General features: G+C 58.5%; 4 protein-coding genes across 4 annotated transcripts; 3 read left to right on the forward strand and 1 right to left on the reverse strand.

The window, feature by feature from the left end:
* The first annotated feature begins 110 nt into the window (after positions 1 to 110).
* TAS1R1 (taste 1 receptor member 1) lies at positions 111 to 4312 on the forward strand. The gene is made up of 6 exons (XM_077788147.1): positions 111 to 268; positions 339 to 642; positions 957 to 1733; positions 2062 to 2274; positions 2440 to 2560; positions 3387 to 4312. Exons 1-6 carry the CDS (start codon positions 111 to 113, stop codon positions 4310 to 4312), a joined length of 2499 nt encoding a protein of 832 aa, XP_077644273.1.
* A 143-nt stretch (positions 4313 to 4455) lies between these two features.
* On the forward strand, positions 4456 to 9033 carry ZBTB48 (zinc finger and BTB domain containing 48). Its single transcript, XM_021534246.3, is given in 10 exon segments — positions 4456 to 4950; positions 4953 to 5158; positions 5858 to 5969; positions 6315 to 6407; positions 6722 to 6808; positions 7144 to 7298; positions 7473 to 7609; positions 7929 to 8093; positions 8221 to 8309; positions 8396 to 9033. Coding segments are annotated over 10 exon segments (1836 nt in total). The 3' UTR covers positions 8693 to 9033.
* Positions 9034 to 9434: 401 nt separating this feature from the next.
* Positions 9435 to 15687, reverse strand: KLHL21 (kelch like family member 21). The gene is made up of 4 exons (XM_021534245.2): positions 14642 to 15687; positions 13042 to 13447; positions 11455 to 11527; positions 9435 to 11134 (listed from the first exon to the last, which is right to left on the reverse strand). The coding sequence occupies exons 1-4, from the start codon at positions 15678 to 15680 to the stop codon at positions 10841 to 10843; spliced, it is 1812 nt and encodes a 603-aa protein (XP_021389920.1). The 5' UTR covers positions 15681 to 15687; the 3' UTR covers positions 9435 to 10840.
* Positions 15688 to 16303: 616 nt separating this feature from the next.
* PHF13 (PHD finger protein 13) lies at positions 16304 to 21047 on the forward strand. The gene is made up of 4 exons (XM_021534244.2): positions 16304 to 16411; positions 16804 to 16905; positions 17634 to 18186; positions 18544 to 21047. Exons 1-4 carry the CDS (start codon positions 16373 to 16375, stop codon positions 18768 to 18770), a joined length of 921 nt encoding a protein of 306 aa, XP_021389919.1. The 5' UTR covers positions 16304 to 16372; the 3' UTR covers positions 18771 to 21047.
* The last annotated feature ends 375 nt before the right edge of the window (positions 21048 to 21422 follow it).

Genomic DNA, 21422 nt, shown 5'->3' on the forward strand with positions numbered 1-21422 from the left:
CTCCTCCGCCTCCCGGGGCCGCCCCTCGGCCGGCCCCGCCCCGCCCGGGCGAGGCCCCGCCCGCCGCCGCCCCGTTAAGAGCCGCCCGCGCGGCGCGGGGCCGCCCCGCCATGCCGCCGCCCGCGCTGCTCCGCCTGTGCCTCTGCGCGGCCGCTGCCGCCGCCTGCTCGTTCCGCCTCCGCGGCGACCACCAGCTGGCCGGGCTGTTCCCGCTGCACACCGAGGCGCGCCGGGAGGCCGCCAGCCTGCTCGTGCGCGGCTGCGACGAGTGAGTGCCCGCGCTGCCCGTGCCCCCAGCGCGCTCGGTCCTCCCTGACAAACCACTCTCGATTCCATAGAGCCGCCTTCAAGAGCCACGGCTTCTGCCTGTCCCAGGCCCTGCGCTTCGCTGTGGAGGAGATCAACAACTCCACCACGCTGCTCCCTAATGTTACCCTGGGCTATGAGATCTATGACACCTGCTCTGAGACTACCAACCTCCATGCCACGCTGTCTGCCCTTGCTCGTAAAGGCCAGCAGTATGTCCAGGTGCTCCCCAGTTTCCAGCACTATGAACCCCAGGCGGTGGCTGTCATTGGCCCTGACAGCACCCAGCTGGCTCTCACCACAGCCGCTGTTCTCAGCCTCTTTCTTGTACCAGAGGTAAGTGCAGCTTCTACAGCTGATGGAAACCAGGGATCCCAAGGAGTGACGGTTTCAGGGATGGTGGGCCCAGACCTGAGGAGACTAGTAGAGCTGGAAATGCAGCCCCTCTGTGTGTTCTGTCACAAGATATTTCGCAGTCAGTGGGCTGGCTTGCCATCCATTACAGCTTTCTCCTGCTTCAGCACACTTGGCACTAGGTCCACTGCCTGCCCAGCTCCAAGTCTTCCCAGGACAGGCTGCCTATGCCATTTGCTCTCAGGGGTGCAGCTTTCAGGGCCAGAGTATCCCCTTTTCCCCTGCTCTCATTACAGATCAGCTACGAAGCCTCCACGGAGTCGCTGAGCCTGAAGCGGCTGTACCCCTCTTTCCTGCGCACTATCCCCAGCGACAGGCAGCAGGTGAAGGCCATCTTCTTGCTGCTGCAGCACTTTGGCTGGACCTGGGTGGTGCTGCTGGGCAGCGACAACACTTATGGCAGGGCCGGCCTGGATGCTCTGCAGGAGATGCTGACCGCAAGCAACGTGTGCGTGGCCTACCGAGGCACCATCCCTGACAACTTGGATGCCAGCAACCCCAAGCTTCACAACCTGGTCCGAATTCTTACAGATGTCAAGGTCAATGTCACTGTTGTGTTCTCCACCAGACGAAATGTTCTGCCATTCTTCAAGATGGTGGTCAAGAGGAACATCACAGGCATGGTGTGGGTGGCCTCTGAAGATTGGTCATTGGCTCAAAGTATCTGGCAGGTACCTGGCATTCAGACCATTGGTTCAGTGTTTGGGATGGCAGTAGAGAAGCCAGAGTCCACAATGCTGGAACGCTTTGAAGCTTGGAGGATGTCGGAGGAACGTACTGTGGCTGAGTGTGCCAGCAGTGCAGAGGCAGGCGAGGAATCTGCGGGGAACATGCGGCTGGACTGCACCCAGCGCTGCAACAGCTACCGTGCGCTTGCCAATGTCCCTGACATGTACGACACTCAAGGCTCCTTCAACGTGTACTCGGCTGTTTATGCCGTGGCCCATGGCCTCCATGACCTGCTGGGTTGTGCCTCGGGGGCCTGCAGCAAAGGCACTGTCTATCCCTGGCAGGTAAGACCAACCTTGTGGTAGAAGATCCATGAGGGTCCCTTCCCACAGGGAAGGATTTTTCCATTGTGCCTAAAGGTTTCCTGTCTTTCCCAAAGGCTCAAATCCCAGATGAAGACCCTTGTCAGCTTCAGATGCCCCTCACAGTCAGAGCAGCCTAGACTCCATCCTAGTTCACTTGTTCCTCTACCACTAGCCCCTCACTGAATGAGATTTCCTGCAGATGTTGGGGGGCTTAAAAGCAGTTGCAGAACAGAGAAAATGTCCAGCACATCTCCTTCCAATGGCAGGAGTTGTGCCATTGGAAGGGCTCCTCTTTTTTCTTTTACAGCTCCTACAAAAGATTAAGCAAGTAAACTTCACCCTGTACAATAGCCGAATCTCTTTTGATGCCCATGGGGACATTCATAAAGGCTATGACATTGTCATGTGGAAGTGGCTGGGTCCAAACTGGACTTCTGATGTGATAGGAACCTTCCGTGTGAACCCTGACAGGCTGAGCATTGATCCAGGCAAAGTCCTGTGGCACACAGAAGATGGCCAGGTACTGTTCTGCACCCAGGTCTTGTTTATTGCTTGCTTCTCAGCTGACTGCATCCCAATGCCACCAGTTCTGGGATGTTTCCTCATAGCAGAGCAAAACTGAGGGCTGAGGCAGTGTGGGGAGGTGCCAGAGTGCTGCTGCTTGACCTGTCTGTGCTCCTGGCAGGCTCCCACCTCGGTGTGCTCTGAGGCCTGTGAGCCAGGAGAGATGCGGCTGCAGCAGAGCCGCCACAAGTGCTGCTTCAGCTGTGTGGCATGTCCACCAGGAACTTTCCTGAACACATCGGGTCAGTACACCACAGGGTCTGATCCTTCCCCTTCCTCCCCTCCCCACATCCTACCTCCTGCTCCTGTCTCACCATTCCCAGCCTCTCACCTCCTGTGCTAAGTAAAACCTCTGAGCCGACCTGAAGGCAGTGGGTCTGGCTCCTGTTTGCTTATCACTGTGTATGCAAAGCCCATGCCCTGTGCTTTCCGGGGAGTACTGCCCATAGGTGAGCCCACCTGGGCAAACAGAGCCTTTTCACCTGCGGCCAGGAAAAGGGGATGTCCAGCCCGGTAGCTGTTCCCTGCACCACATCCTCTGCCAGGGAAATTCAACAGAGTGGTTGCCTTTGTGCCCCAGATGGCACACGGGGCTTCCGCACTATGTGATCATCAGCACCTGGCATATGGAAATGTCTCCTGCCTCAGCATCACCAGCCAAAACAACAAACCCCTTCCTGGCAGCTAGTGCCTCAACACCCGTGGCCTGTGGAGTGGGCAGGGGCAGCTCTGGGGACAGTGGGAAAGCCCCCCGTACATGGTACTGTCCCATTCAACAGCAGCTGCTGCAGATCCTTCCCAAGTTAGTGCTTCATGCATGCACCCCTTCCCACCCACAGCTCCCATGGCCCTAAGCCTCACCCCTATCTCAGCCCAGGCCATGGATTTTGGGAGAGTCCATGGGGCCAATTTTAGGTGGGGGGCCTTTTAAGAAAAGAACCCGCTCTGCTAGCCCAGGCCTGGGAGCACCTGCAGGAAGGAGCAGGCGCGATGGGTGAGCAGAGCCCAGGCTCCGTGGCAGAGCTCTTACCAGGTCCGAGGTGTGTGAGCTGTCCGTGTCCTCCACAGACCCTTTTGACTGCCAGGCCTGTGGCTTGGATGAGTGGGCCCCAGCGGGGAGTGAGGTCTGCTTCAACCGCACCATCCAGTTCCTGTCGTGGTCCGAGCCCCTGTCCTGGGTGCTGCTGGCCCTGGCTGTTCTTCTCATGCTGCTCATAGCAGCGCTGGCTGTCCTGTTCGCGCTCAATTCCTCCACACCTGTGGTCAAGTCCGCGGGTGGGAAGACGTGTTTCCTCATGCTGGGCTCCCTGGCCTGCACCTGCAGCAGCCTCTTGTGCTACTTCGGGGAGCCCTCGCAGGCGACGTGCCTGCTGCGGGTCCCCCTCTTCACCATCAGCTTCACCGTGTTCCTCTCGTGCGTGGCGACCCGCTCCTTCCAGATCCTCTGCATCTTCAAGCTGAACGCGCGCTACCCTGCGCTCTACGAGGCCTGGATGCGGCGCCGGGGGCCGGTGCTGTTCGTGGCCGCCAACTCGGCGGTACAAGTGGCGCTGTGCGTGGTCAGCGAGGCCACCAGCCCCTCGGTGCCGCGCCGGGAGTACGGCGCACGGGACGAGTGGGTGGTGCTGGAGTGCTCCGAGAGCGCCGCGGCCAACGCCGCCATCGCCTACACGGTGCTGCTCAGCGCCGGCTGCTTCGCGCTCAGCTACGCGGGCACGGACCTGCCCGCCGCCTACAACGAGGCCAAGAGCCTGACCGTGAGCCTGCTGCTGCACCTGAGCTGCTCGGCCGTCGTGCTCTGCTCGCAGGACCTGCTGCTTGGCCGGGCCGCGACGGCGGGGCGGGTGCTCGGCACGCTGGGCACGCTGGCAGCGCTGCTGGGCGGGTACTTCGTGCCGCGAGCCTTCGTCATCCTGCTGCGGCCGCACCAAAACACGGCCGAGCACTTCCAGATGGCCATCCAGGAGTACACGCGCCGCCTGGCCGCCGCCTGAGCCGCGCGGCTCGACCCGCACCGCGCCTCCCCCGCCGCGGGGACCGACGCCCGGCCCGCCCCGGCCGCCGCCGGCGTCACTGCCGGCGCCCGCTGACGCCACGTCCGGCGGTGGCGGATGCCGGCGGGCTCCGGTGCTGGGCCATGGCGGCGGCGGCGGCGCACAGCGTGCGGGTGCTGCGGGAGCTGAACCGGCAGCGCGCGGCCGGGCAGTTCTGCGACGCGACGCTCGGCGTGGGCGGCCGCGAGTTCCGCGCGCACTGGCCGGTGCTCGCCAGCTGCTCCCGCTTCTTCCGCGCCCGCGGCCCCGGCGGGCCCGTGGCGCTGCCCGACGGCCTCGCCGACACCTTCCAGCTGCTGCTCGACTTCTTCTACACGGGGCGCCTGGCGCTCACGGCGCACAACCGCGCCCGCCTGCTGGCGGCCGCCGAGCAGCTCGGCGTGCCCGACGCCGTGGCGCTGTGCCGCGCCTTCCGCCCGCGGCCCCGCCGCGCCGCCGCCGCCGCCCGCCCGGAGCCCGCGGCGGCCCCGCAGCCCGGCGGGCAGGCGGTGCGTCAGGGGGGCGGGAGGGGGACGGCGGGGCCGGGGCCCGGCGGGGGCGGCGCGGTGACGCCGCTGTTCCCTCGCAGGGCTCCCCCTCAGCCCCGGAGGAGGCGGCGGTGGGTGGCGGCGGGCGGGGGGACGGCGACGCTGAGCCCCTTCCTGAGAAAAAGGTGCTGCGGAGCGAAAAGAGTCCCCCCGCTCCGGGAAAGGCGCCGGGGAGCAGAAAAGGTACAGCGGTGCCGGTCGAGTGCCCCACGTGTCATAAAACCTTCCTCAGCAAATATTACCTTAAAGTGCACAACAGGTAAACGCTCCGGCTTCTCCTTCCCCTTGCGCGCGGGGGGACGCGCCGCCCCCACGGCTCGGCCCCTTCCCGGGGGGATGGAAGGGCAGTGTCCTTTCTGCCAGCTTATCCCAGCATCTCGGCATCCCGCAGGGTGGTAAAGGGGGGGTCTGCTGTGCCCCTGGGGGTGCTCTGGCCTGGGGGAGGGTTATATGTTGATGAAAGGCATCCCGGAGCTGCAGCGACTGTCCTGAGCTGTGGCTCAGGAAGGCCGTGTGAGGGGCTCCTTGGCAGCTGCAGTAGCTGGTAGTTGCAGGTGGGCAATGGCAAATCCTCCTGGACTTTGAGAGTGCCCCGGGTTTTGGGGGTGGGGTTTCTGGGGTTCTGGAGGACACATGGCTGGGCTCTGTGAGGAGCTCCAGGGTGGATCACCGAGAGCAGGGCATGACCCTGCAGTAGGAGCTCAAGCTTTGCTTCACTTGTGCTGGGGAAGAATCTTGGCCCTGCAGAAATAGTGTTCTGTGGAGCACAGCAGGCATTGACAGCTGTGCTGTTGAGGGGGACTCAAATGTAGCATAAAAGCAGCTTTAGGGCAGCTGTGAATAGTAGCACTGTGGGGGTGGGGGGAGGTACCCACCTCACCCTTCCCTGTGATCTGGGCCTGTTTGTGCAGATGCTGTTGACAGGCAGTGATGGGATTCTGTATTTGCATACCCCAAGGAAACACACTGGAGAGAAGCCATTTGAGTGTTCCAAGTGTGGCAAATGTTACTTTAGAAAAGAGAATCTCCTGGAACACGAAGCCAGGAACTGCATGAACAGATCAGAACAGGTACGCCCAGGAGCTGCCCTGCTGGGCTGGAGTGTGGTTGCCGTGTGGCACCAGGGGTATTGGAGACTTCTCCCAGTCCCAGCCCATGCTCACTTCCAAACAGACTCCTGCCAGCACCATGTGGCACATGTTCCAGGGTTGGGACTCATGCCCGATAACACAACACAGCCCTCACTTGTGTTTCAGCACACCAGGACTCTGTAGTGTACAAGATTTGGCTCCTGTGGGTGTGGGCTGAATGCTGTAGCTGGGTGCCAGTGCCACGTGCTGGGCAGGAGGCTGAGCTGTGGGCTGCAGGTCAGGCTCAGGGTCCTGTGGAAGCCAACACCAGCCCATCTCTCACAGGTATTCACATGCTCAGCCTGCCCAGAGGTGTTCAAGCGGCGGATGGAGCTGCGGCTGCACATGGTGTCACACACTGGGGAGATGCCATACAAGGTCAGCAGGGCCTGCATCCAATATCCCTATGGATGCTGCTGGACACTGGCACGGAGCAGGGGCAAGCCTTTCCCTTCTAGGGCAGCCCAGCCCATCAAGAGCCAAGTGCACCAGTTCCCTTCTCTGGTCCATGACAGCCCACTCAGGGTTGTTCCCCGTCTCTGAACTAAAATGTGATCCAGGGTGTCACCACAGCCAAAGGCTTCCCATGGCTGTACCAGGAATCTGTGTTTTACTCCTTGTTAGTCCTCTACTTGCTCTGAAACCAAACTTTAGGGGCAGCTGGAAGCTGACCACATTCTCCTGTCTTGCAGTGCTCCTCATGCTCACAGCAGTTCATGCAGAAGAAGGACCTGCAGAGCCACATGATAAAGCTGCACGGTGCACCCAAGCCCCATGCGGTAGGGACCGGGGGTTTTGAGGAGGGTGTGATCCTGAGTGTGGACCTGGTCTAAGGAATGGCACAACATTATGTCTGGCTGTTTCAGTGAGGGGGTGGGGCACAGAGCTACTGGAAATGGGATCTGTTTGGTACAGGAGCAGCCCACAGATCCAAGCACTGACCAGCACTTCATCTCTGTTGGGTTGTCCCATCTCACTGGGTGTCTCTGAGCTGGTGGTGCTGCCTTGGCTTTCACAGGGAGGTCCCCAGAGCAGCTGGGGAAAGGCTGGGTGTGAGTGGGTCTGGGGTGGGTGTACCCCAACCCTAACACCCTCCTCTCCTGTGGCCTTGCAGTGCTCAACCTGCTCCAAGTGCTTTCTGTCCCGGACAGAGCTGCGCCTACACGAGGCCTTCAAGCACCGCGGAGAGAAGCTGTTTGTGTGCGAGGAGTGTGGGCACAGGGCCTCAAGCCGCAATGGTCTCCAGATGCACATCAAGGCCAAGCACAGGTACAGTGTGACCCGTGTCCTCTCTTACATCACCCAGCTCTCCTGGCTGCAGTCCCTGCCCCACAGGTCTGGGGGTTGGCTGAAAGTCACCCTCTTCCCAGAGGTGCTGGGCTGAGACCCAAGGGGCCGAAGCTGGTAGAGGCAGAGGTGACGGTGATGTTTCTCTGCCCACAGGAACGAGCGGCCCTATGTCTGTGAGTTCTGCCACCACGCCTTCACGCAGAAAGCCAACCTCAACATGCACCTGCGCACACACACTGGCGAGAAGCCCTTCCAGTGCCATCTCTGCGGCAAGACCTTCCGGACACAAGGTACCCCTGGCTGTGGCTGGGTCATGCCAAGTGCTGTGCTCCAGCATCCAGGACCTCCAGAAAGTAGCTTCCCCAGGAGCAAAGCCATGCTCTTGTGAGTGCAGGCTGATACCAAGAAAAGCACTTTCCTGTCACCTGCTCTGCTGTCATGGCACAGAAAGGGAATGAGCTGGTGTTGCTCATGACCCTTAGCAGTGGCAGGCAGCTACTGCTTGTGCTGCTCTTGCCTTCCTGGCCCAGCCTGACAGCCCCTGGGATGGGGGTGCACAGGCTGTGCTTCTGACCAGCCACTCTCCCTGTCTACCCCTCTTAACGGCAGCAAGTCTGGACAAGCACAACCGGACGCACACCGGGGAGCGGCCGTTCAGCTGTGAGTTTTGTGAGCAGCGTTTCACGGAGAAGGGGCCGCTGCTGAGGCACGTCGCCAGCCGGCACCAGGAGGGGCGGCCCCACTTCTGCCACATCTGTGGGAAGACATTCAAAGGTAACGTGGGAGCTCCAGCTCTCGTGGGGCTCTGCAGGAGCTGCCTCCTTCCCATGGGCGGGTTGGCATTGCAATGAGCCTGTATGACATGGAGCTGCTGCCAACAGGCTCTTGTTTCCCTTCCCAGCGGTAGAACAGCTGCGTGTCCACGTTCGCCGGCACAAGGGAGTGAGGAAGTTTGAGTGCATCGAGTGTGGCTACAAATTCACACGGCAGGTGAGGCCTTTCCCAGCTCCAGGGCCCCGTGCTGCCCTGGGGAGCCAGCCCTCACTGCATCTCTCCACATTCCCCTTCCTTTGCAGGCTCACTTGAGGCGCCACATGGAGATCCACGACCGAGTGGAGAACTACAACCCTCGACAGCGGAAGCTGCGGAACCTGATCATCGAGGACGAGAAGGATGTGATGGTGGTACTGCAGCCGCCACCAGAGCTGGAGGTGGGCTCAGCCGAGGTGATTGTGGAGTCACTGGCCCGTGGGCCACTGCCTGAGGAGGTCTCTGCACAGAAACTCTGCTCAAATGAGAACTTCTCCCCTGCAGATGTGATTGAGCAATCACTGATTATAACTACAACCATTCCTAAAGACTGTGAGACGTAGTGTGGCCACCCACCCCTTCCACTGAAACAGTCAACCATTAAGCTGAGCCACTTTCTGCCACACTTATTCTTTTGAGCTCCCTCCCTTCCTTTTCTGCCAGTCTCCCATCCCTGGCTGCAGGGAAAGAAAATCACCATGATGTTGTGATTGAGTGTCAGATGAAGAAATGTCTCAGAACAGTCGCTCCAGTCAGTGTCCACACGCGGTGTGCAGTGGGATGGGACTGACCTCTCTGTGTCATACTGTGACTCACTTTCTGACGCCGAAAGAGCTGGTGCTGCCCTCCCTTTTCCTTGAGCCCTCTTACCCTGCCTGTGATTAAAGCTCACCATCTTTGTCCATTCCTTAACTCCTCCGTTTAACCGGTGCCTTGTTTCTCGTTTGTTAAGCTTTTGTCAGTTGCTCTTTCCTTACCCCATTAATGGCAGGGCATGACCCATGTCTGGTTAAAACAAAACACACTCCAGTACCCACAAAGTGCCTGTGCTCGTGTGTGGGGACATACTCTGTCCCAAATAACTCAATCCAGGGTTGCTGGGAGAGTGAGAACCATGGCCTGAGTGGTGCCAGGGTGGGGAGAGATCTCTATGTGTATGCCTACACCCCAGAGTTGCAGCCATAGTCTCTCCCCTTTCTCCCTCTACTACCAAGGAGGCAGAGAGGCTCCAATTTAAGCATATCTGGAATGAGAAACTCCCAGTAAAATCTCATTCCAGGTCCCTTCCCTTCACAGAAAACAGAATTGTGTAACAAGTTTTATTTAACTTGACTGCTGCAAGTAAATTTAAAAACAAACTATGAGAATAAAAATACATTATCTGCAAATGTAAAATGCCTTTGTTTCAAAGGATGGAGTTCAACTGTACTTGAGGATTCAACACAATGAATTCCACAAAAAATAAATACAGATCTGTAGCTGCTCAGCGGGTGGGACGGGGGTCCAGCAGCGAGCACGGCCGCGTGCGCCGGGGTGCATTATTTATAGCTCAGCAGAAATGCCTCGAGCTGCGGCGCCGTCGGGAATTGGCCATTGCTCCCAAAAAAGCAGCAGCTGCCCCGAACTGTGGGCCCCTGCACCCCCTGCTCTGTCCACGGGTTTGGCACCAAGGGGCAGCGGCCCTGCGCATTCCCTGCTGGCACGCGGCGGTCTCAAGGCACTGTCAGTGTTCCAGGCTGGAGAGCAGCCCAGGTTCCCCGTGGCTGAGGGGTGCAGCAGCATCAGACAGCACTGGGGCAAAACACGGTTCTGTAAAGCTGTGAAGACGCTGATGCTGTGGAAATGGGGCTTGGATGCTCCTCGATCCAGGGGCAAGCCTGGAGGAGAGAGATGGAGTACACAGGGTTTCCATCTCTGAATTCAGTTTAAATGCAATTTTTTCCTCTATTAGCTAAAATTTAAAGACCAAAAAAGCAATTGCATCCAGCCACACCTTAGCTTCTGCCACACTTCAGGGTTCTCCAGAAGGTGCAGCACTTGCTATCAGGGAGCCATGCTGCAGGTTCAGCCATTTGCTTTCTTCCAGAAACATTCCACAAGTAAACTGCACGCAGCTGCTCTTCAGTGAAGGTAGATAAACAGAGCCCATCTGGCTAGGGCACTTGGGCAAGTATAAAGGCAAATCTTACACAGGCCAAAACAAAACTGCAAACCCCAAATAAAAATAAGAAAAAACCCTATAATAACTACCTTTCAATCCAACACGTGCACAGGAAGCCTATCTCCCTCTGAGGCACAGAATACATGGGGGGTGTCCAGACCACCGCCCTACCAGACAGACCCCTCCCAAGACAGAAACTGAAGGAAGGAGTTTGGTGGCAAACGAAGCATTACAGGGTGGAGGAGCTCGCAGTGAAAGGTGTCTGGTCACAAGCTGTAAGCAACGGTGCTGTGGTGTGGTTCACCATGAGTGCTTTCCCCAGGATCAGCTCTCGGGTCCCTGTGGGCAGCGTGGTGCCGTCTCCCACCCTGAGGGGCTGAGGGAAGCAATGGAGGCCTCGCTGCCTACAGGCCCACAGCATCACATCCAACAGCCAGAGTTCTCGCTCCTGTGATCAGCATGGTTTTGTTTCCAAGCACTGGTTTGCCTCAGCCTTCTCCCAAAGCAGCTCAGGTTCCGGATGAGGGACTCTGTCAAACTGCTCCCTCTGCTAAGGCAGCTCATTGAGGTTCTGGTTGTGAAGGTTTTGGTTCTGCCTGCTCAAACTGATGGTGTTGTCCAGCGTGATGCTGTCGTCCTCCTGTGTGGTTTCTGGCATGAACTGCCGGAATATGCTGACGCTGCCGTGCCAGAAGATGGGCTCAGGGAGCTGGCCCACGACACTCCACGTTCTTGTCTCGGGGTCGTAGGCTTCCAGGACGTCCGAGAGTTCAAATGTGTTATCGTAGCCCCCCGAGACATAGAGCTTCCCTCCAAGCACAGCCACGCTCCCCCCAACATGAACCTGCAACATAACAATAAATACACACTGTGACCAGGGGTGTTTGCCTGATCCAGCAAGGGGGTCAGTGGGATCTGGGAGCTGTTCCTTGGAGAGAGAGTTTCATGCCTGCCAGCTGCAGGTGGGACTCTGAACCAGTGCTGCCCACACATCTCGCATGCTGGGCTGCACACCCAGACATGCCACCACATCCAGGACTCCAACACACTTAAACCAGCTCCACATGCAAGGGGTTCTTATTCTAAAAAGCTTTTGGTTTTCCAAAGGTAAATGAAACTAATTTATAACATTTAAGAAATCCTGCAAGTGGGAAAATGTCCTACCTGAAGCATGGCAGGGATTTTATCCCATTCGTTCTTTGATGGATTGTAAACATCCACTTCAGCCGAGTCATCTCTGGGGAAGAGAACACAAAATTACTCTTCTGCATTCTAGAAATGCTGCTTGGGTTCTTCATCAAAGCCAAATTTAGATGGGCAGGGGGAGAGAAGAGCTGGGGAGGCAACATAATCCCCCACGGCTTCTCTTACCCACTCTGCTCGGCAGACAGGAGGGCGACAGTGACAGGTGAGGGATGTTTGCAACTTGGAGACATGCACTGCTGACACAAGAATGCGTGGAGGACAAGGTCAGGGCAGCTGGAGAGGAGCTGTCAGTCCTTCCAAGACAGTCCTGGTACAGATGGGATCAAGATGCTGCAAGGCAGCTCCACATGGGGCCAGCAGCCAGACCAGGGGCTCCTCTCCCCACTCTGGGGCTCTGGGGCAGCTCTGGGGCAACTGCAGAGAACACCTGAACCTCACTCCTGTGCTTTATTTACAGGTATAAAACTAGTCCCAGCATGAGGTATCATCACTCAGAGCCTTTAGCTTGAGCTATTAAACCAATTTGCTACTTCTACTTGCAAACTACTCTTGTCCTCCAAAGATTATCCCACAGCTCTACAAGGAGCAGCAGCCCATGCACACGCAGCACATGAAATGAGGGAAGAACATCTAACCCTGATCATCTCCTCACTGACTCTTGCAGATGCAAAGTCATCTGAAAATCCTGAAGTGTCAATCATCAGTATTTTAAAATGGGTAAGAAAAAGGAAGTTCTATAGAATTAGGTTGTGACAAGGAGTTGAGCAGCTGCAACACCCTGGCAGGATGGACTGAAACCAGCTGACCGGAACAGCTGCCAGCAAGACACTTGGCTGGACCCAAAAGGATCAAATAAAAAGTCTTGGGCCAAAGCTGCCACTTTATGCAAAGCCAAGAGGAGATTAAAAAAAGAGAAGTGCCTGGGGGCCATCACAGAAGTCTCTGTTTGCTCAGAGTCAACACAGGGAGATGAAATCCTCTAGCCCTAGCATGCCTTCCCGTTTATTTTTAATTAAGCGGATAACTGAAGTATTTGCGCCACCAGGACAGCTTCAGATGGGTAATTAAGTCCCAATTTGGAAAGGTGCTTAAAAATAGTGACCAATCACTTCATCTTCAGCCCTCTTATCTCTGCTGAGACAGAAGACGTCCTCTCCTGCACTAGAGTTTAACGTTTTCTTGGAGCTTATGTGTTTATTTATAGCAACAAGGGGGACTGAACCAGGAGCTGAAGAAACCGAGAAGCCAATTTCCAGGCAGTGCTGCTGACTTCAGATGGATTTACACGTGTCTGTTCTCCAGCCCTGGGTTACACTCAGACATTTTCACACAAGTTTATGGGCAGCTCTTTGAAGCCCAGCAACTCAAGGAAAGAAGTGTTACAGCCCTCCCTGCACCATCAGGGGAAGCACTGCTGTGCTGTCCCAACCCAGTGCCCTTCGTCCACTACCTGCAAAATCCACAAAATCCACCTTCCCAGGGAAGCTGTGGGCTCTCCTCATGGGGACATGGGGAGGGAGGGAAGTGATTGCTCCCACTACTCACCGTATGAAGTACATGAGACCATTGAGCGTGACGGTCTTTGGGGCAAAGGACCAGGGGGGCAGGTGGCCGCAGTTGACAAGGGACCAGAGATCACTGTCGGGGTCGTAGCACTGCATGACCATGGACTCTTTGCCAGCCAGGGAGCCGATGGCGAAGAGTTTCCCACGGCACGAGGTGGTGGAGCAGTTGTCCATGGGATACAGCATGGGCTGCAGGGCCTCCCAGCTGTCCAGTGTGTGGTCATAGCGCTCCGTGCTGTCAGAGGCAACCACGTAGAGCAGCCCGTCCAGGACCGTGGAGCTGTGGTATTCCCTGGCTTTCAGCATGGGCGACACCTCTGTCCACTCATTCACACTGGAATTGTACCTCCAGACACAGTCGTACAGCCTGGACCCATCCGAGCCCCCTGTGGCACAGCATGACACATGTCAAAATCCTGGCTCCACAAAGGGAAGGGTGATGGAGGAGAGGGCTTGGCTCAGCACAAGTGCCACAAGGATTTTAAGAGAAGTTTTGCACTGTTTCATTCCCAGCAAGCCAGGGAGGATTTCTCCCATGTCATTCCTAGTCCATACATAGCTGAGACTCAAAATGAGTCTTCCATGTTTCACTACCTCTGTCCTCTCATACCCACTTCTCTACCATTTTACAGTCCCCCCTCAGTCACTGCCCAGAAGCTGCCAAGGCAGTGGTGCTGCTGGTAGCTTGGGAATCTCCCAGCCTTGCCTTTGTCACACTGACACAGCCCAAACCAACCCAAGATCCCCAGCAGCAGCCTGTACACAGCTCCCAGCAGGACTGATCTGCCTGGGATCACTCCAGAAAGCTCCCACAGGATGTAAGGGCTTCTGTAAAAACATGCTGCATCCATGTGGTAGCCTGTCATTTTTACAATGCTGTCCTTAAAGCAGGTCCTTGTTTTCTGCTTGTGACTAGAGAACACACAGTTTTCTGTTCACCTGCATTAAGACTTGCTCTTCAAAGGTGTGCCAGTGTGTCCTGCACACCGAGGGCAGGCTGCTCCACAGCACTCAGTGTCCTGGGCCTCAGTTTGTTATAGCTGTCACAGAGATGTAGTTCAAAGGAGGGATCTGCATACAGCTTATCAGCCAAATTTACATATTGGTGTCACCTTGACAGAAGTAATTGTACCCCAGCAAGGAGGCAGGATTTGTGCAGGGGAAGGTACCGTGACTCACAGGGGCTGGTGAAAGAACCTGGGGTTTTCTGACATGCCTCAGCCTCAAGCATGTGATTCAGGGGGCTCTGAATCTGAACACCTTCTTCAAAGACCGAAACTCAAAACCTTCTTACATCACCCCTGTCCTCAGTGACGGTTAAAAAGTTCTAACTACAAGATCTGTGACTTCTGCCAGCATGCTCAACAGCATTAGTCATGACAAAATAGCTCCTGGACTGAGACCAACTGCTAAATCCAGCACCGACTCCAGGAGTCTCCATGCCTACTGGCAGGCTGCAGGCACCCAAGCCAAGACCCAAACGCTCTGCTACCCAGGAAAAGCCAAATGTTGTGGCTACAACCTACATATTTTCAACAGAACCCTCCACCCTGGTGCTTCTCATTCTCTGTATGCCTTACCTGTGACATAGATGTCGTTGCCCAGTGCAGTGACACTGTAGCCCCCTCCCAGGTGCTCGGGGAACTCGGCCAGGTAGCGCCAGTGGCCAGTGCGTGGGTTGTAGCAGTCGACGGTGACAAGTTCATCGCAGTCACGGTCGCAGCCACCAACAAGGACAAGGATTTCGGCGAGGCCAGTGGAGGGCCGAGGGCGCATGCGGGCACAGGGCCCCCGGTCGTGGCGGTCGAGGCGGGCAGCCTGGAAGTCGCGGGCCTCACGCAGAAGGCGCAGGCAGGGAGGGCAGCGGGCCACCAGCGGCTCGCTCTCCACGTGGGCCAGCAGGTAGAAGCGGCGCACAAAGGGCAGGCGGACGTGGGCCAGGAGCTGTGGCAGCAGCGGGGCACGGGTGGCAGGGTCAGCGCGCACCCAGCGCAGTGCCAGCTGAAAGGCAGCCTCCTCCTTGGGGACGCAGAGCCCATCGTCCCGCAGGTAGGAGAGGAGGCGCTGCAGCGGCAGCCGCTCCAGCTGGGCGCCCAGCTCGCCCACGTGCCGCAGCACGAAGCGGTGGGCGGCAGCCGCCAGCTCCGGGCAGGCAAAGGCCTCGGCGAAGTCCTGCATGTCCAGGGCGTTGGCGGGCTCCAGCTGCCGCGCCAGCCAGGCACCGCAGGCCTCCTTGACAGCGGGGAACTGCAGCAGGTCGGCGGCGCGCAGCAGCCGCTCGGCGATGTCGGGGCCCAGCCGGCCCACGCGGCCGGTGTAGGCGAAGTCGAGCAGCCGCCCCAGGCACTCGGGCTCGACGCCGTGCAGCCGCACACGCTCGGCCCGCGACTCGCGCAGGGCCCCGCCGAACATGGCGCGGAAGTATCCCGAGGCAGCGGCCAGGACGGCGCGGTGAGCCCCGAACTCTCGCCCGCCGGCCACCACCGTCACGTCCAGCAGGCTCCGCTCGGCCCGCAGCGCGCTCAGACCCCGCAGCAGCGACACCGCGTGTGCCGGTTCTCCCGCCGCCGCCGCCGTGCTTGAGGCTCCCGCTGCCGTCCCGCCGGTGCTTGTCGCCATGCCGTGCCTGCGGGAGCGCACCTGGATCAGGCAAGGAGGCGGCGGTGGGCTCGGGGAGCCCGCCCCAGCCGGGAGCGGCCGTAGCGTCAGGCGGCGGCGCTGGCAGCGCGGCCCCGCTCGGGCCGGTCCCAGGGCCCCGCAGCTACCGCGCCCAGCCCCGCGCCCTTGGCCCTGGGCCGGCGCTTAGGAGCCGCCCAATGGTACCGGGGGAGCACAAGAGCGGCCCGAGCGCAGACGGCGCTGAGGCAGCTCCGCTCCGAGTCCGCTCGGGTACCGCCGTTAGCCCGGGCGGAGGGTCCGCCTCGGGGCTGAGGGTCCGGCTCGCGGTAGGCGCTTCGGCGCCCTGCCCGTCCTGCCACCGCCGCCAGCCAGGGCCGGCCCCTCCCGCTTGGGCCCACAACCACCCGGTAGGAGCCACTCCCGGGCCCCACTCACCGATCCGCTCTCCGCCCTGCTCCGCGCTCCGCTTCCCGCTCCGTTCGCCGCTCCCGGCACCGGCAGCGCCCCCGCCCCTCCGCCGCTCCCAGCGCGCCCCGCGCCCGGCACTGCGCACGCCCGGACTACGGCTCCCGGCGGCCCCGCGCGGGCGGCCGCCCCTTCGCCGCCTCCCGCCGGCACCGAGCCGCTCGCGGTGTCGGCGCTGCCCGGCTGCCGCCGCCGCCGCCCGGCCCCGCCCGCGCCCCCGCCGGGACATGGACTCCGACTCCTGCGCTTCGCCGTTTGCCCCGGAGGTGAGCCGGAGTCGCGGGGGGAAAAAGGAAGGGAAGGGAGAAGCGGGGAGGGAACAGAAGGGGAGGGGGTGCGTGTCCCGCCACCCGGCCCGGCCCGGCCCGGCCCCGTCCGGCCGCCGGTGCCCGCTGTCCGTTCCCCGCCGCGGGGCGGGGGGCCGGGGCCATCTTGTGCCGCCGGGGCGAGGAATGGCGGCGGCGCCGCCCCGCCGTGCCCTCCCCGGGGAGGCTGCCTGGGGGCCCGGTGCCGACACCGGGGGGCGATGGGGGGGGGCACTGCCCGGTTCCGCCGCTGCGGGGGCGGGGGGGCGGCGCGGGGCGCGGCGGGAGCGGCGGCGCCGCCTCCCCCCGGCGGGCCCGGCGCCGCGGCCGCCGCTCACCCCCGCCCCCCGCAGGACTTCTCCCCCGGCTCCCGGCGGCACCGCACCGTGGAGGACTTCAATAAGTTCTGCACCTTCGTCTTGGCCTACGCCGGCTACATCCCGTACCCGCAGGAGGTGAGTTCCACCGGGGGGCACCGGGCGGGGCGCCGGGCTGGGGGCACGGGGGGCACCGGGCCGGTCTGTCAGACCGGCCGCTCCAGCGGTCACGGCCCCGCGCCGGGCTGAACAAAAGGGGAACCGCGGCGGCCGGAGGCTCTGGGGACGGGGCGGGTGGTGCCCGGCGTGGGCGGGGTGAAAAACGTCGGATCCGGCATCGCTCCTGCTGCTCCCCGCGCCCGGGAGCTGCCCGAGAAACCGCGGGGTGGTGGTAGGGAGAGCGGGAGCGGCAGCGCCTCGAGGGACGGCTCAGCGGCTTGGGAACCGGGGACAGAGCACAGTGCTTCAGGGACAGCGCTCAGCTCCCCCGGGGTCAGGGCACAGCACTCTGGGGCACAAGGCACTGCTCCCCAGGGGACAGAGTACAGCAGCTCAGGGGACAAGGCACAGTGCTTCAGGGACAGGGGACGGTACCCAGGGGAAGGGTCTCAGCCTGTGGGGACAGGGGACACCACTCTAGGGGACAGGGCACAGCATCTCAGGGATGGGTCAGAATGCCCTGGGGGACAGGGGACAGTACCCGGGGGAAGGGGCTCATCCCGTGGGGACAGGGGACACCACTAGGGGACAGGGCACAGCATCTCAGGGATGAGTCAGAGTGCTCTGTGGGACAGGGTGCAGTGCCTTGCACCACACACAAGTCTGCTCAGAGTCAAACTGTTACCTGCTTCTTCAACGTGTTCCAGGAAACGCCGCTGAGGAACAGCCCCAGCCCTCCCAACAGTACTGGAGGCACGATTGACAGTGATAGCTGGGATCCCCGCTTCAATGACACCCCCTCCTCTGTCTCCCTGCCCACCAAGAACAGAAAGAACTTTAGTCAGCTTAAGCGAACAAAACCGTATGGTTCCCTGTTCCAGCGGGCAAAGACCAGCAACTTCCTGCCAGAGCGAAAGCAAATCGATAAGATCAGGAAGAAGAAAAAGCTGAAAAGGAGGGAAACAGAGGTGTCTGCAGAGGAGGACTATGAGGAGAAGCTGCTGGATCTGGAGGCAGAGGACTCTTACACAGAGACGCCGATGAGCCCCTCGTCAGAGGGTGACCCTCAGTCTGTGACTGAGCACTGCTCAGTGTGGGACTCTGACACCCCGTCCAGCGTCTCCTACCCTGCTGTGACGGCCGAGCAGACGGTGGAGATCCAGAGCGTGGGCAAACGAACGGTCATTCGGCAGGGCAAGCAGGTGGTCTTTCGGGATGAGGATGGCACTGGTGATGATGAGGACATCATGGTGGATTCAGGTAGGTGACATGGCTGTCCAAGAGGATTAGCCAGGTGGAAGTAATGATGCTTTACTTGTAGCCTGAGGATACTGCAGAGGAGCACTGCCTGGGTGGAGTTCAGGAGCAGTTGGATTTTTGGGAGGAGGAAGGTGGGCTGGCTCTTTCTGCAATAAACTGAGTGAAAAGCTGCAACTTTATAGAAGCAGCATCTCCTCGATTACGGCCTCCTGTGTACTGCTGAGAGTCTCTTCTTGTGCAAGAGAAACAGCAGCAAAATGCCTATCTTTGAAGTTAATTTAGCATGAAAGGAGAGAAAATTCCTGGTGTGAGAGGCATCAGCCGCTAAAAATGTATCTTTGATATTTGTCTTTGCAGATGATGATTCGTGGGACCTGGTCACTTGCTTCTGCATGAAGCCTTTCGCTGGGCGGCCGATGATCGAGTGCAACGAGTGCCACACTTGGATCCACCTTTCCTGCGCCAAAATCCGCAAGTCGAATGTCCCAGAGGTCTACATCTGCCAGAAGTGCCGGGACTCCAAGTTTGACATTCGCCGTTCGAACCGCTCCCGGACGGGCTCGCGCAGGCGCTTTCTGGACTAGGGGGGAGGCACGTGCCGGTGCGCTGCGCGGGTGGGTGAGCCGTGGGGCCCGGCCGGGAGGCCGGGGAGGGCTCCCCTGAACTGCTGCTGCTCAGGTGGGAGGGCTGCCCAGCCGGCCTGTGGCCTGGGAATGAGGAATCACCGAGCCACGGGCAGCCGGAGCTGGGAGCGGCCGACTGGGCAGAACTGGGCGAGAGACTGTCTCGAGGGACAGACGAAGCTCTCTGAGCTCAGTGGAGTTTTGTCTGGTTACGATGACTGGGTGATGTACTATACCTTTGCCAAGTAGGTTTTCTCATCCCATTGGGAAACTGCAAATCTTCTCTGTGCTAGAAAACTCCTCCTCCTCCCGAAGAAGGAGGGGAGGAGGAGGGAGTCTGTGTGAAGAGTCTGAAAAGTAAATGGCCCTGTGTTTTAAATTCAATGTGATACTATACCTGCCCATTTGTCCGTATAGATCAATCTTAGATATCCTAAGACTCCATAGGAGTCAGCCTCAGTGCTGCTGGCCTCTGTGTGATCTGCTGCTGCTTCCACAGGCCTGAGCATAGGGGAGTTCTGTCATTTGGCATCATCCAAGTGCAAATGAGACTTGGGGCTCCCTCCTATGCCAAGGGACAGCGCCCTGGCAGGAAGGGGCAACCCTTTTCTTGGACAGGCAGCTTGGGGGATCAGTGGCATCAGATTCCTTCCTAGAAGGTCTCTTCTTCCAGTGGTTTTTTTTTTTTGTGATTTATTTGCATGAACAGCTCAAATGTGTGTATGGGGGGAAACTGTTCCATTTCCTGTCCCTTCATTAACCTCTATGGTGCTGTTTTAAGAAGATGACTCTCCTTTTTCTCAGCCCAGAATTCAAACATGGGCTGTAAAAGGGGCCAAAGGAAATGTAGAACCTGGCAGGTCTGGTTTGGAATTTGATCCTGTCCATCCAAGAATGACAGCTGAGTTGATTTTTGCTTTTGCTGTTTATTTTTTGAAACTGGACTGTAACCAAAAAGCCAGAATCTTTATTCTGTTGGTAGCAATGACACAGATCAAATGCAGGCAATGCAGCTACAGGATGAAGTGCAATGAGGATCCGTCTGGTGTGGTGTGGACAGGAGAGCTCTGAGGCCCTGGCCAGCACTGCAGTCAGGACCTCCTGGGCCTTAGTCCATGGGAAATCCCTTCAGGACCACGATGGCAAATCACAGCTCATACACAAGGCCAGGGAGATGCTGGCATTGTTCCTCAATGATCAGGCAGATCCACATGGATCACACAAATCGGGTTGATGTTTTGAGGTGTTTCTCTGAAGTTATGCCTGGAGAACAGCGTGTGCTCTGTCCAGGAAGAGGCTCAGAGAAGCGTTGGCTGGCACAGCAGCTGCAGCCACACCAGCAGGAGCACGACCCCATGAGTTCTGCAGTCACACAGCATTGGAGCACTGCCTTGTCTGAGGACTGGCTCACTGGGAGATGCATCCTGGTGATGACTGAGGGTCTTGCCAGCACACAGAGTCAAGTGCCCTCCTTCAGACATTGGCCCCAGGGCTGCCAAAACCTCAGGCAGCCCAGTACCACAGGGCCCTGGGGCTCCCCGGTGTGAGGCAGGGCGACAGAAATGCACAACATGCAGCTGTTCTCTCCTGGTTCTTGATAAAAATCTTGTTCCACCAAGCTGTAACCACTGACTGGGTTCAGAAAACCAGCATCTGTGAAATCTCTCAACCATGACTGTACTGTGCTGCCTTCAGAAGCTATGTGGAACCACCAAGGAGTTTGCCAAAGACTCGCTCCCAATGGCTGCCTGACTGTCCTTTGCAGCCAGAAAAATAACCAAAGTTCTCCAGTGCTGCCATTTCCCCAGAAATGCTTTGGAAGATCCTGGCCACAACTGCACAAGAGTTGGACCTAGTCTGAAATTCGTATCTCTTGTGTTTACAGTGTGTCTGCAGTTCAACTGGGCCTCTGTGGACTGTGTTCCTGAAGCTTTTATGGGAGAAATGGTGCACTGTCAAGTGAACTGGCTCTTTTTCACAGAGGTTCAACACTAATCAGTGTGACTGACTCTTGTTCTGTCCCTTTTTTGGATTTATCCCAGTGGATGGTGTCCAGCACGTTACAATATCAGCAGAGAGAAATAAAAAAGTAACATCTCCATTCTTTTAGTTCATCACTTTCAGCCATGTATAATTATAGTTTAATTCAGAACTTTATTTTTTCATTAAAACTTCTAATGAACCATGTTTTTTTCTTACACGTGAGACAAATGAACAATGAGTTTGTTATATTCCAAACTCAGGAGTCTGCTGTTATGATTTATTGGTTTGTGAGCTGTTGTGCCAGGCAGCAGGAAGACTTAACACTTGAAGTGCTCTTCCCAAAACAATACACTGAGGCGGGGATAGGAAGAGCTGGCAGGTATCCCCACCTTTCTGTGGAGCAGCTGCTCCTTGCTTAGAGTGTGGGACATGGTGATGGAGCCCTGGAGGGTTGGGAGGGAGGCACTGCCTGCAGTGGCTGAAGACAGCAGGGACAGCTGGGCTTGTGCCAGGGGCCTGCTGAAGGGTGCAATCACTGAGCTGGGGGACAGGGCTCAGGCCAGGATGCCGATGGTGTTGGAGTGCACAGTCCTGGCACCAGGTCCCTGCAGCCTCAGAAACAGCCCTGGG

Source organism: Lonchura striata, chromosome 24, assembly GCF_046129695.1.
Source record: "Lonchura striata isolate bLonStr1 chromosome 24, bLonStr1.mat, whole genome shotgun sequence".
Taxonomy (NCBI): domain Eukaryota; kingdom Metazoa; phylum Chordata; class Aves; order Passeriformes; family Estrildidae; genus Lonchura; species Lonchura striata.

Coding starts and splice junctions, on each gene's coding strand:
- KLHL21 (XM_021534245.2), bottom strand. CDS start 15,680: ATGGCGACAAGCACCGGCGGGACGGCAGCGGGAGCCTCAAGCACGGCG. Junction 11,528..13,041: donor GGTCTCATGTACTTCATACG/GTGAGTAGTGGG, acceptor TCTCTTCCCCAG/AGATGACTCGGCTGAAGTGG. Junction 11,135..11,454: donor AAATCCCTGCCATGCTTCAG/GTAGGACATTTT, acceptor GTTATGTTGCAG/GTTCATGTTGGGGGGAGCGT.
- PHF13 (XM_021534244.2), top strand. CDS start 16,373: ATGGACTCCGACTCCTGCGCTTCGCCGTTTGCCCCGGAG. Junction 16,906..17,633: donor ACATCCCGTACCCGCAGGAG/GTGAGTTCCACC, acceptor AACGTGTTCCAG/GAAACGCCGCTGAGGAACAG. Junction 18,187..18,543: donor GGACATCATGGTGGATTCAG/GTAGGTGACATG, acceptor TTGTCTTTGCAG/ATGATGATTCGTGGGACCTG.
- TAS1R1 (XM_077788147.1), top strand. CDS start 111: ATGCCGCCGCCCGCGCTGCTCCGCCTGTGCCTCTGCGCGGCCGCTGCC. Junction 2,275..2,439: donor GGCACACAGAAGATGGCCAG/GTACTGTTCTGC, acceptor TGCTCCTGGCAG/GCTCCCACCTCGGTGTGCTC. Junction 2,561..3,386: donor AACTTTCCTGAACACATCGG/GTCAGTACACCA, acceptor TGTCCTCCACAG/ACCCTTTTGACTGCCAGGCC.